This window comes from Equus caballus, chromosome 2 (assembly GCF_041296265.1).
Source record: "Equus caballus isolate H_3958 breed thoroughbred chromosome 2, TB-T2T, whole genome shotgun sequence".
NCBI classification, from domain to species: domain Eukaryota; kingdom Metazoa; phylum Chordata; class Mammalia; order Perissodactyla; family Equidae; genus Equus; species Equus caballus.
Genome location: NC_091685.1, coordinates 91288675 through 91306191, shown reverse-complemented (window position 1 = coordinate 91306191; position 17517 = coordinate 91288675). Strand labels below are relative to the sequence as shown.

Below are 17517 nucleotides of genomic sequence, written 5' to 3'. Positions count from 1 at the left end.
AATATTAAAGTAAAAGATAAAGATAAACACAATTTCCTAATGCCAAGTTTGTTTTTTGATATAATTATTCTGTTACATTTGTATTCTATACTTTTGTATGAACCGTTCTTTTCTATTAGATTGTAAATCCTAAGATTAAGAACCAAGATCTCTTGGGGCTGGCCTCGTGGCAGAGTGGTTAAGTTCACACACTCCGCTTTGGCTGCCTGGGGTTCACAGGTTACAGCCCAGGGTTTGCAGGTTCAGATCCTGGGCACAGGCCTACACATTGCTCATCAAGCCATGCTGTGGCAGTGTCCCACAAACAAAACAAAGGAAGATTGGCACAGGTGTCAGCTCAGGGACAATCTTCCTCACCAAAGGAAAAAAAAAAGAACAGGGATCTCTTTAATTCAGTTTTATATACTCTAGCCTCTAGCACAGGACCATAGTGGGAGTGATATAGTCATTGTTTGATAGTTAGCAGAAATATTATTTAGGGGCTGGCCCAGTAGCACAGCAGTTAAGTTCGCATGTTCCACTTCTCAGCGGCCCATGGTTCTCCGGTTCAGATCCCGGGTGCAGACATGGCACCGCTTGGCAAAAGCCATGCTGTGGTAGGCATGCCATGTATAAAGTAGAGGAAGATGGGCATGGATGTTAGCTCAGGGCCAGTCTTCCTCAGCAGAAAGAGGAGGATTGGCAGTAGTTAGCTCAGGGCTAATCTTCCTCAAACAAACAAACAAACAAACAAAGAAATATTATTTATACGTTAAAACTGCTACCAGGTACAGGCCCACTGTGATCATATTTTGAGGGCAGAAGAAGGGAGAAAATGATGGAATATCTCTGGTCACTATTCACATAAGGATATCTAGATCCACTTCATAAATAATATTTCAAGTTTTTTAGTATAGAAAGAGGAATAAGATATTACCATAACAATTACCAGCAGCTTTCACTACCCCTTCCAGCCAATTTTTCCCACAGCTTAAAAAACATAGGCACCCGATCTGATACTGCCACTCTCACAAGATTTTCTAACTCTCACAAGATTTTGCTAGACTCAAATAAAGATCTAAAACTCAGGCCTGCCAGGCAATTGATTTCCAGATGGGTGGAACTCCTAATGACCCCGCTTGTTTTTTACACCAGGACTCCAAGAAAGTTCCTAAAAGCCACTGGTTGGTCACTGACCAAGGGGAGGAGCTTTCCAGTATTTTTTAAATTTTTTTTAAATTGAAATAAATTTAAAATTTCCTAATAACTTTGTTCCATCACCCCATTTTCTTTTTCAGGTACAGAGCAGTAGCCTCCTGGAGTCGTGTTCAGGGAATCGGGATTCCCTTGATCACTGCCATTGAGATTGTGTCCATCTGGATCCTTTCTTTCATCCTGGCCATCCCTGAAGCAATTGGCTTCGTCATGGTGCCCTTTGAATACAAGGGTGAACAGCACAAAACCTGTATGCTCAATGCCACATCAAAATTCATGGAGGTACGAATAGTTTAAAGGGAATTAATAGGGGAGGAGAGGAGACCTCCATTTATACTTTACCATCACCGAGATGTGATATCTCTGCAATGCCCGGTGGGGTTGACTCTTAGTTCTGTGGAATATTCTCAGATGCATGAAAAGTAGACATTAAACCAGGGTTTAGCTTCTCGAATAGAACAACTATTTTGTTTTCACTCTTATATTGTAGTACAACTGTAGAGACAACTGTTGCTCTACACCAAACTCAGCATTCTGAAACAAATTTTCTAAGGATAGATGTGTATATATGTAATGCTATTTGTTGTTATCATGAGGAACGCAACACAACAACTTCCATCTGACAGGCATGCTGATTCTTATTTTATGTTACTTGGGGAAATGCACGTTGCTCACACATTTTTTTAAAGATAGTTTTACTAACTCAAAGTAGGAAGTCATACTTACATGTATTTCTATTAGTACAGATTCTATGTCTAATATACAAAGCATATAAATTTGCTGAACTTTTTAAAAAATGTTTTAGTGTAACAAATTCAGTTGTTGTTTAATACACCTGACCACATTAATGCTTCTCTGAAAAGCTGAAGCACATGACTGAGTGTATTGGGAAACATGTTTAAAACGCATATTTTCTTTGCAAAACTAGTCAAATGTGGGCTGAGGAGGAAAACCAAAAGGATAACTAATTCTCTTAAATCAGCATAATTTAGTGCTTTGATGTAAATTTCGTGCCATTCAGATTTCCACATTTGATCATTTTCAGATATCTCAAGGCAGGCTTTCCTAACTTGGAAAATTCACAAAATTCGTGGTTTTTACAGTTGACCAGTTATCCAGCTTGGAAATTCTTGTTTCAAAATAAAAGCGTTCATGAAAACTGCCAAACTGGCAACCGTAAAATTGAAGTCTTCTGTTTATTTACTGACTTTTTTTATTAAGTCAGTCCCCACAGTGAAAAACACAGTAGACGATTGGAGGTTATCAGAATTTGGGCAGTGTAAATAAGCAATCTAGACATTCCTGACAAAAATGTTGGAGAGAAGAAGTTTGCTGTAAGAAGGAGCTTACTAAGCACTCGAGCCGACAATGAAGTGGCTTACTCTGTAAAGACTGAGTCTCTTTGACAGAGGTGGGATGCAAAGGCTGGCTATCTATGGAGTTGCAGTAAAAGGGACATTTTTTTAGATTCATTCCAAGTCTAAAGTTTTGGGATTCTCTTCCTCCTCCTTTTCTTTTTTTCTAATTTTATTCCCGCTCTTTGTTCTGCTCTTTCCTCCTCAACTTTGCTCCTAACCTAGACTGGAGGGAGGCCCTTGTGCCCTTGCTGATGACATCAATTCAAAAAAGAAATGTGACCCCTTTCTCTACAGTCCTCTACCATGGAGGTGGCAGGGGACTCCATCCAGTCACCTCAGGGGTCAGCTTCCAGAGCCTCTGCAGCTGTTCTGGGGTATTCACACCCAGCCAGCAATGTGCCGGGAAGATGGGGGTACCAGTGAAGGGGCTGCTCAAAGGAGTGTTTCTGATTTTTGTTGTTTTTTAAGTTCAGTACTGAAATCTTTCTACAGTGGGATGTAGATAGGGAAATATTTGTATAAACAGATCTGAATAAACCAACTCCTTTAGGAGTCTGCACCTAACCTGAGGAGAGCATTCAGGGGCCTGTGAACTTAAATGAAAAAGAAATCACGTTTATTTTCACTAACTTCTAAAATTTTTCATCTCCTTCTATTATGAATGTAGGCAACAAACCGCAGTTGTGTTTAACAGAACCATGATTTTTTCACTAATAGAAATAACAGACATATTCATACCACATAACAGTTGTATAGTCTTGAAATATCGTTTACATTCATCAATGCTTCAACATTCTGATAGTTATTAGAGCATTAGAACCATTAGAGTCGTCATTTAATTTGTTAATAAATATATTACTATATTAGAATTTTACTTTTAATATTTGATAGCTGTTTCGATGTAATTGGTTTCCATTTTAATCTTACGTATTCTATTTTACATATAAGCATTATTCTCAGAAGAGATTATAGTCTTCACCAGACTTCCAAAGGGGTCCATGGCATAAAAACAGTTAAGAACCCCTGCCCAGAACTTGTTTTCCTCAGGACCCATTTATAGATTAGTTTAATAGACATGTTATAAATGTAGCCCCCTGGGCCTCTTTCTATATTCAGAAACTGTCCAGTTTTTCACAGAGCACTATGATTATTTTTTACTGTGGGAACTGAGATATTACAAGAAGCTGCATTATCCTTAGTAAATAAACAATCTAGAGAAACAAAATAAAGAAAGCAAAAGCATTTCTTCCCAAGTTGGTGATTAATTTAGTGAGAAGAAGAATTTAGATACCATTTTCTAATTTCCACTTTTATAAGGTATTAAATTTTCTCTTTGAAAAAGGCATAAAACTGAATAATCCTGGTGTTTAGAAATCCTGCCCACAGGGAGATAATGCTGAATATGCCTTCAGATAAGGTACTCTGCCTCAATAGTTTCCAGGTGGTAGGTATTAAAAGAGAGTGTGAAAGGGCGTGGGTATTGATGGCTCAAACTGGCTGTCTGCAAGGTCACATAGCAGTCATACCAGGCAAAGGGTTAACTCCCAGGCACAAAGCTACACAGATAAGCTAGTCATAACCTTCGCTGTTTCCAAACAAGACGTTCGAGGTGAGTACACTTTAACCACAGTAGTCAAAAGTAAACCAGGCACTAGCAAACTTTTGAGGTTCATCAATAAATAAAGATAAATACATATTCTGTATGTCTCAAAATCATGTTTTATCGGCTTTGGAAGGGAATTCTTTTGCTTGATTAGGGCTCTTCCATTATGTAATTAAAACCAACTTCAGTTTATAAAAAGTGTTCTTCAGGATAATTTTTTTTAAATGCAGTTGCTTTGGCTATTGTAAAGCCAGGATAACTCCTGGAGTTTCCAATTTAACTGAGTTTTGAGCACCACCCCCAAGCCCATTTCCACAACCAGAGAGCGTGAATATGCAAACATTTCTGCATGTGTGAAGCTTTTGAGCCAGCAGAGGCGCTGCACAGCTAATTGACATTGTAACACCCCTCCTCTTCTCTCCCTTTTCTGCTCTGTACAGTTCTACCAAGATGTAAAGGACTGGTGGCTCTTCGGCTTCTATTTCTGCATGCCCTTGGTGTGCACTGCCATCTTCTACACCCTCATGACCTGTGAGATGTTAAACAGAAGGAATGGCAGCTTGAGAATTGCCCTCAGTGAACACCTGAAACAGGTAAACCTAATAAAATCATGAAAATCTGGCCAAGACTGTTTCATCCTTGACAACAAAAGGCCTACAAATACTGTATTTAGCAGATTTAGCCTAGTGTCCTAAAAATAAAAGTACTGTCCTGTTTGTCTATATATCTTGTTTCTCTATGGTTACAGTATCAGGAATTTATTTTGTGAAATAGGGAGCCTACCTGTGAAACAGGTGGTCCTGGAGGCAGGGACCAAGTAGGAACTACAGTTACGTGCTGATAACGATGTTTCTGCGTATGTTATTAATACCATGTAGCCTAGGTTTGTTGTAGGCTTCACCATCTAGGTTTGTGTAACTACACCCTATGATGTTCCCACAATGACAAAATCACTTATCGATGCATTTCTCGGAACATATTCTCATCGTTAAGTGACGCGTGACTGTATTCATTTATTCTGCCAAGAGTACATTGAACATGTGTGTTTGTGCGTCTATAGATTGAACTGGGCTTGGAACTATGCCAGGACACAAAGAAGCATATGACTTTCTCCTTTAGCAGGCTTTGCAGTCTTGTTGTGGAAATAAAATACAAACGTGAAACATTTGGAAAATAGAATCACAAGGTGTTGGTAAAAGTAGCCAACGCTATAGAAAGCCAAGGAGGATATAAGATAAGTTCATGGAGAAACTTGTCATGGATGAGAGGGATGGAACTGTTCATAGAGGATAAGTGGGTCTGATGGGGAAGAAGAGGACAGAGGACATTTCAGGTGGGAGGACAGGAGTCTGGTTAGAAAATAGAATGGGCACCTTGCACTGGGGGAGTGGGAAAAGGAGAGGAACCGCATTCGAGCAACATCTAAAGGAAGGCTCATGATAGAACAGGGGATTCAATACATAAGAAGAGGTCAAATTTTGGAGGGCCCAAAGTTCTAGAAGAAATTTGAACATGTCTGTAGAAGGCTGCTGTTGGTCCCTCCCAGGCAGCAAACAGAACAGATAAAGCTCTGGGCTTGAGAGGGCAAAACTTGGCGCTTACACTTGCTGGCTCTATGACGTTGGGCAAATTGCTTAATCTCTCTGAACTTGTAGTTCTTCATAAAATGTATATAATAATACCTGCACCTTTCTGTACAAATACTAATTCAATTCTAAGTCTTAAAAAATTCAGTAAAATGTATATAATAATACATCAAGGGGATTACCTAATGCATGTGCAGTGTCTAATAGAACCCAATTCAAAGTAAGTACTCAGGAAATTTTGATATTTAGAAATTCAAAGAGTAAAACTAGGACTGCAGGTAAGTTCTCAGTCTCAACAGAGAAGTACATAAGGACACTCAACCACACCAAAAGTTAATTTGAGTTCTTGATGGAGCCTGTAAATCTGCCCTATGTCATTATCATACACAAGGATCATTCTTCATCAGCAACTCCTTTCAACTACTGAACTGATTTTTCTGATCCTCGGCTCCTCATCTGTAAATTGGGTATAATAATATATGAGCCAATGTTATTACGGGAATCAAAGGAATTAATGTGTATACATGTATTTCGTAAAATCTAACATGCCAAACAAATGGTAGCTATTATCTTTTATTAAAATTTAACAGGAAAATTATATTGAGAAACTTTAGTATGACTTTGTTCGGGCGTAAATGTTTCGGGTACTCCAGATGTGAAACATGTTAAGCAATTATTACCTCTCATTCCTGCAATGGAGGTAATTAGAATAGATTTATGAAAAGCTGTTTTTAAATGCTGATTTTTGCATTAGCAACATTTTTTAGCCTGTTGAAGCTATGCATGGTACCTGCTCTGAAAATAACTGAATAGGGATTGGGAGCAGTAATAATATGATGCTGCTTCACATTTACATGGCATTTTTTAAGTTTTCAAAGAGCATTTCCATGTCATTTTCTTCTTTGATTCCTTCCAGCACCTTGTGAGATAAGCAGGACAGACATTAGCCTTGTTGTACAGGTGGTTAAGAGATTGGCTCAACCACATGGAGATTGGAGCCTAAGGCTGGGTCCCCAAGCAATAGATGTTCCCTTGCGTCCCAGTCAAAGCTGTAGCAGATTCTAACAGCAGAGAGCAAGCCATCGGGAAGGTCTTCAGCGGGGACTGTGGGGGAGCTAGGTCAGAGTGAAAAGCCCTGCCACCCTTGACTAGTACCCTAGAGGGCTCTTGGTCTTGCTTCTTGTGTGGTCTCTCCAATTTCTCTTCATTATACTGACAACAAAGTTAGGAATTGTGTTTGGATGTCGGTAACAGAAAACCCAAAATAACATTGAGTAGACCAAGTAGGAGTTTATCTCTCTCCCACAGCAAAAAGTTCAGATGTCATTGGTTCAGTGGTCAAGGGACTCAGAGGCCAAGGGTTTGCAGTTTTGCTGACCTTTCCTTCAGTGTTAGAAAACAGCAGCTACAGCTCTACCCTTATGTCTGATTTCCAGGCAGCAAGGAGGGGAAGAACATAGACCACATGGGTGTGTGTGCACCAAAGGAGTATCCCCCAATTTTAAGTAGCTTTCCAGAAACCCCACACAATTTCTACTTAATCTAATTGGTCAGAACTGTGTCAGGTGGCCATGCAGATAAGGCCAGCCAGGCTCCCACGCTGCTATAACAAACTAAAGGCTCTGATTGATAGTAAGGAAAAGAGGAGAATGGATATTGGTTAAGCAAATATCAGACAGGCAATGTATTACTATTACCTTTTAAAGGACTTATCCTCTTTGAGGATGTGCTCAGGGAAAGTTAACCTCTGCCCGCAAAACCCTCCTTTTCTGTTTTTCTGGGTACACTGTCTTTCTGAGTACAAAAATGACCCTTTAAAATGATCCCCCATTCGCGCAGGTTGGAATCCTTTATTTCTCTCAGTCATCGCCCAGTTTATGCATTCTCTGAAGCCATATCCCAGCTAGCCCAATAACTCTGAAAGATCAAAGAACTCCTAGATCTTTGAGCTAGAGCAGCAATTTGTGACAACTGCCTTGAAATGTTTTTAAATGGCTCTATTAATCATGTGGGCTTATTGTAGGCTTCCCATACTTAATGCTATATGCTTCAGGTTGAATCAACATCACCCTTCCAAATCCTGTTTTCAATCAGTTTTATTTCAACATTAACTGATCCCAGTTACAGACAAGTTGCACTTTATGTTCCCACTTAGGCTTCCAAATGCACGCACTGTAATATTTAAGCATAATGCACACAAAGGACTGGTTGCAGATAATTCGTAACCTATGGTTTTTCTGATCCTGTACAGACTTGAAAGCATATAAACCGTCGATGGAAGTCAGTCCAGGGTCAACATGTCCCAGTTTTTCTAATTATCTTTGCTGATAATCCTTTACCCTCATCCCTCTGTTTGGAAAACGGTACATCTTTGGAAACTACATGTCATTATTAAAGAATTTTAAAAGCAAAGAATCCCAATGCTAGCTTTCTTCAAGATCAAGAAATGGGGGCCAGCCCAATGGTGTAGTGGTTAAGTTCACATGATTCGCTGAAGCAGCCCAGGGTTTGCAGGTTCAGATCCCTGGTGTGGACATAGCACCACTCGTCCAGCCATGCTGTGGCAGCATCCCACATAAAATACAGGAAGATTGGCAACAGATGTTAGTTCAGGGTTAATCTTCCTCACCGAAAAAGAAAAAAAAAGATCAAGAAATGGAGAAAACACGTTGCTATTGCTTTTTCTGTTCTGCTTCCTACTCCTGTTTTGTTTTCCAAACTTCTTTGTAGATTTGTCCATTCTTTATAATGTTAGGTTCAGTCACCTTGACTGCCATGCCCTTACTAATGCTAGTTACCTGTTATTGAGGCTTTTTGCTAACCCTTTCCCCCATACTTTCACCACACACACACAGACTCAGCCACAGTGTTGGCTCAACTCCAGCTATTTCCCGCCACTGCCCTGCCATCGAAGCTCTGCCCTGGCCCTAGTAACAAGCCTGAGGTCACCATCCTTCCTGGAAGCTGCCCAAAAGAATCATTAGCAACTCCTTGATTAGAAAGTTGGACCCCAAATCTTGAAGAGGCGGAGGCACATGAGGCGGGCTGTTCTGGCTCTTCTCTGAGTTATTCTTTCTCTGCTATCTACTAGCTTCCTTGTTGCATAGCTCTTTCGTCTAGTAGAAAAACACTAAACTGAATTGTATTTTTTTTCTCACTTTCCTTTAGCGTCGAGAAGTGGCAAAAACAGTTTTCTGCTTGGTTGTAATTTTTGCTCTTTGCTGGTTCCCTCTTCATTTAAGTCGTATTTTGAAGAAAACCGTGTATGATGAGATGGACAAGAACCGATGTGAATTACTTAGGTACGATCCTATGCACGCATTATGAAATTGGAGTTTCTCTGATTTTCACGTTTATAATACTTTTACAAAACCATCTAGTCTACATTCTCGTTAGCCCTGTAAATTAAAACTGCAAAGTTGATGATTGTTCTTTAGCTGACATAGCCCGTAACTGATCCCAAAATTCGTGCAAGCCGTGTTATCTGTAATTTTGTTGCTCCCCTCCTGATGCTGTGTGTAATGGTATGAGCTAATCCATGGTGGGTATATCTGTAAAGGTTCTGCAGGACTGAAACTGCCATTTAAACAAGCACTTTAAAGAAAACTCTGACTGCCACCTATAAGAAATGGCTTCTGGGCAAGAAAAATGCTTACTCTAGGGATAAATGCCAGGTGGCAGATTTAAAAACATTATGTTCTAATTATTCTACTCAATTTTCTTTTGCTCTAGTTTCTTGCTGCTCATGGATTACATCGGTATTAACTTGGCAACCATGAATTCATGTATAAACCCAATAGCCCTATATTTTGTGAGCAAGAAATTTAAAAATTGTTTTCAGGTAAGACTGTTTTGCAAGTATTTTTTTAAGGGCAACCAAATGAGTATAATAAGTAGCCAACAGACATCGCTAATTCCACTTGTAAATATTACTTTCATCAGCTGAAGTTTTCAGTAGAGAAGTGAAAATCCTATTTTGTTACCCAGGAAGAGGGTCAGATTGTCAGCATAACAGAAAACCAGTATCTGTTCAGACAACAGCATATTTACTGGTTACAGTTAAAGAGCGCTAACTTAATAACATGCCAATTTAGTACCCTCCTTTAAAAAGAAATGCTCAAATGTGAGCTCCAGGCCACAGAGGATAAATAAACTTATTCATGCCTTACATAGTCTTAAACTTTAACCACAGTCTCAAAAAACATAAACTTTGTTGTTAAGAAAGCTCCTATTAAATGCTGTTTAATAGTATATTTAATAACAGTCTTTTCAAGGAAAGTAAATGCTTCTTGCTTTGGAAATCTGAACTAAGTAACTTCATGCGATGTCAGTTTCCTTCCTTCCTTCAGACCTCCTTGCAACTAAGTCAACCCATGTCGTCCAGAAGCTCCCAGCACTTCCTACTGAGCTGTCATTTTTCCAGTTCCTGGAATGACTTTAGCGTAGAGTTAATCCTAACTGGATTCTGTTATCTTTGGCCAAGGATGTTTAACCTCACTTTATGGTCCGTATTAGGAAGAGCAGCATAGCGGTCACGGGTGCAGGATCTGGAAGCAAACAGTCTGGATTTACGTCACAGCTCTGCACTTGCTAACTTGTCTAACCCAGGTCCAGGTGGTGCCCCTCCTGCTTCCTCAGTTTGCTCATCTGTAAAATCAGATGGTCACTGTATCTATCTCATAAGCAGGAGTCAGCAGGTTAATGTATCTTAAGCTCTTGAGACAATAATAAGCGTTCAGTATGAGTTTACTGTTATTAGGGACAGAGAAGAGAGGAAAAACACAGTAACTGCCCTCGTGGAACTTACAGTCTAAAAGGAGACAGACATATATATATTAAGCAAAGAATCATACAAGTAGATGAAATTTGGTATGCCACATTTTTGAAGTCTGCTTGATAATGTTTGCGAGTCGTGAAATGCTCTGAGAAAGATTCTGTCCTAAGAAAGATTGACTAAAATGCAGGTCATCACTAATACATTATATAATCTAGAGTTAATATCGTTTGCTCATTAATTTACATATTAATTAGACGGGAAGGGAAAATCAAGGTGCAAACTCAAAAATTAAACACTTTTTTTTTTTAAGTTTTTTTTATTTTTCCTTTTTCTCCCAAAGCCCCCTGGTACATAGTTGTGTATTTTTTAGTTGTGGGTCCTTCTAGTTGTGGCATGTGGGACGCTGCCTCAGTATGGCCTGATGAGCAATGCCATGTCCGCACCCAGGATCCAAACTGGTGAAACCCTGGGCCACCGCAGCGGAGCGTGAGAACTTCACCACTTGGCCACTGGGCCGGTCCCCTAAACACATTTTTTGACTGATCTTCATAAAAAGGCAGCATACCCAGGGTTAAGAGCCCAATCTAGAGAGTCCTGGGTTCTAATTCCAGTTCTGCCTCTTAATATCCTCTCTAAGCCTCACTGTCCTCATTCATAAAAATGAGGAAAATAGCACCTACCACCTTGGAATTATGAGCTGGTATGAGCATCAGATGAGGTGCCCGATGCAGAGAGTCATGCTGCTGGTGCACAAGGGATAAATGCCAGGCCCCTCCCAGCCCTTCCCAAGTCAGAGAAGGCTCTCCCTCTGGCCAACACTGCCTTCCCTTCCTCTTTGACATGATGAATAAATTAAAACAAGAAACGAGGGATCCATTTCTCTGGACTAGAATGGACAGTTTAACTTCTACCTAGGGATAACAGGCATACTCTAGATTCCTGTTAAGGCTCACATTCTGTCCCGAGATGTGTCTGGATTTGACCCTTGTTGGTGGGGGCCCAAGGCCTCCAAACTCTGCTGGGAATGGGTTGTGAGGCTCATGTTGTTTAGAGTCTGTTCCTTCTCCCAGTCTTGCCTCTGCTGCTGCTGTTACCAGTCCAAAAGTCTGATGACCTCGGTCCCCATGAATGGAACAAGCATCCAGTGGAAGAACCACGAACAAAACAACCACAACACAGAGAGGAGCAGCCATAAGGACAGTATAAACTAAACATATTACGAAACATTAGTCAATATGCCTTCAAATCCTATTGGAGAAAAAAAATCACGGCAACTGTGTCTCCAGAAATCTCTTCTCTGATCCTTCTCCTGTGACGCACTCCCACCCCCTGAAAAGTGCTTTCCAAAACATTGGAGGGTGGACTGTTTTATACCCACAAAATCAATGAATCTCGCTTCTTTAATTTATCTAATTTGCATATTCTGCATGTTACATTCAGCACTAAAAAATGGTGGGAGTTGGCAGGGGGAAAAGAGACTGTTGAATTAAACCAGAAGGATATTTAGTATTTTTGCATGAAAATACAGTTTTTGAAGACATGACTAGCTTTCATGGCAGTTCTGTCATATGATCAATGAGAACTGGTCGCCATGAGAGTTTAGAGATTTATGACAACGTTTTCTATTTTTTTAAGTGATTTTTTTTTCTTGCCAAACACAGTATGGGTTTAAGTCACCTTTATTTGAAACGTCATTCAGTGCCAGTACTTTTTAACTTCACAGTAGCCTGAAAATGATTAATTTGAGCCTATTCACACATATTTTGCAAAAGATAAAAAAAAGAAGTGAAACAATTCAGGTAAGCAAGTAGGTTAATGTTTCTCATGTCATTGTTTTATTTTTAAAACATGAATTCTCAAGCTACAGTAAATACAAGCACTTACAGCACAGACTGATACTCATGTATGGCAGTTTAATAGCTGCTATTCAAAGAATTTTTAATTGGTTTTTTTTAATGGTGTTTCATCATAGCTCTTGAGCATATTTTTATGTTAAATTTAAAAATAATGCTTGAGTCAAATAGTTCTATTTTTCACAAGTCCAAATCATTTTTTAATGTATCTTATGTAAAATCAATATCATGTACCAAAATTTAAATGTATGTGTCATTTAACTATGCCCAAGACTGTCAGTGTAATGCGTAGAAAGCTAAAGCACACTCTGGAGAAAAGGGTCGAATATTTTTAGAAGAATTGGAAATTTTCATTGAGTTTTTTTTTGTAATAGTAACATGTGTATGTGTGTACATGCATATATATGTACATATATGTGTATATATGTACACATATATAAACATTATACATATCACCTCATAGTCTCTTGATTTCTCTTAAAATGTTAACTGGCAGTAAGACTTTTGTGGTCATTCTCTTTTCCATATAGGAAATATAATTTCAAAGTGGCCAGCTGAGTTTATCATGTCAGTGAAATATAATTACCCCCAAATGCCACCATGAAGTTATGGTTCTTCACTTCTCTGGGTTTCCAGTAGGAACCTAAACACCTCCCCCACCCCCACTCCTCACGTGGTCACCATTTCAAAGGCCCACAGTGACTTTTGCTGGGCATTTTCCAAGATGTTTACAGACTGTGAGTATAGCAGAAAATCTTTTACTGTGTGTACATAAATATATATAAACAACTGTACATTTCTTTTAACCAATTTTTTTGTGATTGTCTCTATGGGATGTATTTGTGTGTGTGATATATGCATGTGCGTGATGGTATGGATGGACTTAATGTGACCTAGTAATAACGCCCTGGAGTGACGCCAAAGCACACACTCGGAGTGAAATCTAGGTGGTTGTTCATGACAACTGGCCTCAGTCAGTTTTAATCTATCTGTGTTCATAAATCTTGTGACCATGTTATCATTACAAATGGAATATGGGAGGCAGCATGAAAGGGGACGAGCCATGAGTTAGCAATAGGGCTTTGTTTGTTTGGTTGGTTGGTTTGATAAAGCAGTATTTGGGCTTGTATTTTTTCCTGTGCTGGAGCAAAAGTCATTAAACTTTAAAGCATTATATTGTCCCAATCCTCCACGCAATGTGGTGATGAGATTGACAAGTGGTCTGATGTTTCTATCAGACTTCATCAGACATATTACTGAGGATAAATTAGCTAAGCTGATTTGTTGGACTATATTTTAGCACAGTCATCTATAAAATGATATCAGGTTCCAGGTGATCCAATTGCAGGGCTCCTTGATATGTTAGCAGTCAAATTCCATTACTCCACTGGTGTATCACGTGCAGTGATATATGCCTATAATATAAGCCGTAAGTTCCCACCATTTTGTTTAGACAATTGTCTTTCTTTTTAAGATGCCTTGTCTCTTGCATATGAAAAATGCATTTTATAAGTTCAGAAGGTCATAGATTTCTGAATAACCACACAGGCTTCAATGTGCATTTTGTTATGGACCAGTCAGTAACCATGGTTTACTAGTAGGAATATTTTCAGTTTCCTCCTTTATCACATCGTTCCAGTAAATCTGTAGAAATGAGCCAGAAGCCAAGGCCCTGCATTGGTAGTGGCCCGTAAGGATAAAATAAAAGTTTACAGAGCCTTGTAGGTGTCTCTTCATTTTTACATGGTTCTACATAGAAAATGTTTGATACACAGTACCTGTTGCAAACCTCTCCCTAGTCATAGCCAGGAAAGTGATTTTACTTTCAAACAGATACTTCCTAACTGTACTCTATTCTCAACCTACTTTATTGTACTGAGCACTTAACTCTCTCCTTCATTCCTTCATTCACCTTTCCATTAAATTTTAATGAGCATCTACTATACACCAGGAGTTCTTCTAGGTACTGGGGATATAGCAGTGAACAAAATAGGTTAAGTTCCTGCTCTCATGGAGCTTGCATTCTAGAGGAAGGAGTCGGACAATAAACAATTACAGTCAATAAACAACGTGTCAAGTGGATCCCTGGAGGAAGAGACACATATATCTCCAACTGCTTATTTGACATCTCCAACTGGAAGGCTAACACATATACTATATCTAAAACTAAGCTGATATCCCTGTCATCTGTGCCACCATAATATTCCTCTGCTCATGTGTTAGAATTCTCCAGAGAAACAGAACCAGTAGGATATATATAGATAGATAGAAGAGGAGATTTATTATGGGAATTGGCTGACATGATCACGTGGGCTGAAATATGCCACAATATTCCATCCGCAAGCTGGAGAACTAGGAAAACCAGTGATACAATTCAGTTTGAGCCCAAAGACTTGAAAACCAAGGGAGCTGATGGTATAACTCCCAATCTGAAGCCAAAAGCCTGAGAACTGTGGGGTAGCCCACTGATGTAAGTCCCCAAGTCCAAAGGCCCAAGAACGAGGAGCACCAATGTCCGGGACAAGAGAAGATGGACGTCCCAGCTCAAGAGACAGACAGCATTCACCCTTCCTCCACCTTTTTGTTCTTTTCATGCCCTCCACAGATGGATGACGCCTGCCAACATCTGTGAGAGAAAATCTACTTCACGCAGTCTTCTGATTCAAATGCTAATCTCTTCCGGAAACACTCTCACAGACACACCCAGAAATTATGCTTTACCAGCTTTACGGGCAGCCCTTAGTCCAGGCAAGTTCACATATAAAATTAACCATCACAGCTCAGTTAAAGACAGCTTTATTTTAGCACTGTCATGTATAAAATGATATCATGCTTTGAGTTGTCAGGACAAAAACTTTGAAGTCATTTCCCATTCCTTTATCTCACACCTTATATGCAATGCCTCAAAAAAAACCTTACAACCGTATCTTCTGAGTATATCCAGAATCTGACCACTTCTCTCTACTACTTCCCTTTTCTCAGCCACCAACCTCTCTTGCCAGGAAAACTGCAATTGCTTCCTATCATGCCTGTTTCCAGCCTTATAAACGCCACCCTCTAATTGGAGCCTGTCTCTCAACCTCCATAAATGGTCTAAAGGTGTTCACATTTCCAAGCTAGGCTGCCCAGCATCCCCTGGGGAGTTTTCTAATAACAACTAAAGTAAGAAAAACTCTTTCTCCCTGTAGGAAGCCTGAAAGGTTGTGAGCCTGGGAGCTGCTGGCCACCATGGTTTGGGCATTATGAAGAAAGTCAATCTAGAGTGTTACAAAGATGGAAAAGAGCATTGAAGTCCCTGGTTCAATTTTCCCTAATGCTTTCTTATGACTTGAGTAAGCAAACTAACACATTTACCTTTGTGCCTATGCCAGTTAAGTTTGGTTTTCTGTTGCTTACAATACACATGTTCTAAGAGCATCTCATCTAAGGTATCTTGATTTATCTTTTCTTCTTGTTGTTTAAATTAATAGGCTTTATGTTTTTTAGAGTAGTTTTAGGTTTATGGAAAAATTGATTGGAATGTACAGAGACTTCCTACATACTCTCTTTCTCCCCCTTCCCTAGACACAGTTCCCCCTATTATTTACCTCTTGTGTTAGTGTGATTTTTTTTTCAAGGTATGCATTTTTTTTTTGGTGAGGAAGATTGGCCCTGAGCTAACATCTGTTGCCAATCTTCCTCCTTTTTCTTTTTTTTCTCCAAAGCCCCAATACATAGTTGTATATCCTAGTTGTAAGTCATTCTAGTTCTTTTATGTGGGATGCCACCACAGCATGGCTTGATGAGCGGTGTGTAGGTCCACGCCCAGGATCTGAACCCACAAACCCTGGGCCTCCAAAGCAGAGCACGCAAACTTAACCACTTGGCCATGGGGCTGGCCCCTAGTGTGGTATATTTGATGAACCAATGTCGATACAGTATTGTTAACTGAGGTCCATAGGTTACATCAGGGTTCACTGTTGTGTTGTACGTTTTGTGGGTTTGGACAAATGTACAGTGACAGTTATCCAACCATTACAGTATCATTTAGCATGGTTTCACTGCCCTAAAAATCCCCTGCGCTCCACCTGTTCTTCCCCCACTACTTCTCCCTCTTGATTTATCTTTTCACTCCACCATATTACACTGTGCTAGTTGCTGGGAACATGAAACCAGATGTATAAATAAATAAATGCACTGACGCGCTTAGTGGTGTCTTAGTAGATGTCAGCATAGGGGACAGTAAAGGCACAAAGGCAAAAGTAGTCAAAGTTCTTTAAACCTAAGCTGGTAACACCAGTGAACACAGTGTGAGGTCTCCTGCTTCTACAATTCTTATTTTAGTGAGCATGTTACTGCTAGGAGAGTCACATAATAATAAGCAATATAGTATTGTCTCTACATCATGAGTTTTTTCAGTCAATACATATATATTCTTCTCCATCCAAAAAGAAATCTATCCAGTAAATTTAAAATTATTAAGGTAATGAAACAAATTGGAGATTAATCCCAAGAAACAGCCAAGACAAATGTGAATCTTTCACTTCCTATTACCTCTATTGTTATTTTTAATAGTATTACCAGTCCACGATATAGTATTAGACACTATATATGTCTTCTGAGTCTATGATTCCTTTATTTGTAACATAATCTAGTACGGCACAGTATTTATTGATTTTTCTCCATACTTCAAATAAGCAAAGTTAAATCAGGGCACAAATCCACTATATGCCATTGATTATTTCTAAAATTTCAGTGGGGTCTTCACATTGAAAAACTCCAGTGGGTTTTTTTTTTTTTTTAATTTTTTGCTTCTTCTCCCCAAAGCCCCCCAGTACATAGTTCTAGGTCCTTCCAGTTGTGGCATGTGGGATGCCGCCTCAGCATGGCTTGATGAGTGGTACTAGGTCCACACCGAGGATCTGAACTGGAGAAACCCTGGACCGTCAAAGCAGAACACGCGAACTTAACCACCCAGCCATGGGGCTGGCCCCATCCAGTGGGTTTTTTAATAATCCTACATTTGGAGAAGCTTGTGTCACACTTTCCTCTAAGTAGTAACAAAGAGAAACCAGTGTCTATATTTGGTCAGCACTGATACTCTGAATTTTTTGTTTCTAAAACTGAAAGGAGACAGGCCACAATTCTTAGAATCAAGGAATAATCA

At 39.5% G+C, this 17517-nt stretch overlaps 1 protein-coding gene across 3 annotated transcripts in view; it reads left to right on the top strand.

Moving 5' to 3' along the window:
- Nucleotides 1–13181, top strand: part of EDNRA (endothelin receptor type A) — a 104473-nt gene extending 91292 nt beyond the window's left edge. For 2 of the 3 annotated variants that reach the window (XM_070245848.1, XM_070245843.1), the window contains exons 7-11: nt 1278–1476; nt 4596–4748; nt 8910–9043; nt 9474–9582; nt 11589–13181. In XM_070245848.1, the coding sequence (XP_070101949.1) occupies nt 1278–1476; nt 4596–4748; nt 8910–9043; nt 9474–9582; nt 11589–11729 (736 nt within the window). In that variant the 3' untranslated portion in view covers nt 11730–13181. The remainder of the gene's footprint in view (nt 1–1277; nt 1477–4595; nt 4749–8909; nt 9044–9473; nt 9583–11588) is intronic. The other variant, NM_001159691.1, reaches the window with a different exon arrangement.
- The last annotated feature ends 4336 nt before the right edge of the window (nt 13182–17517 follow it).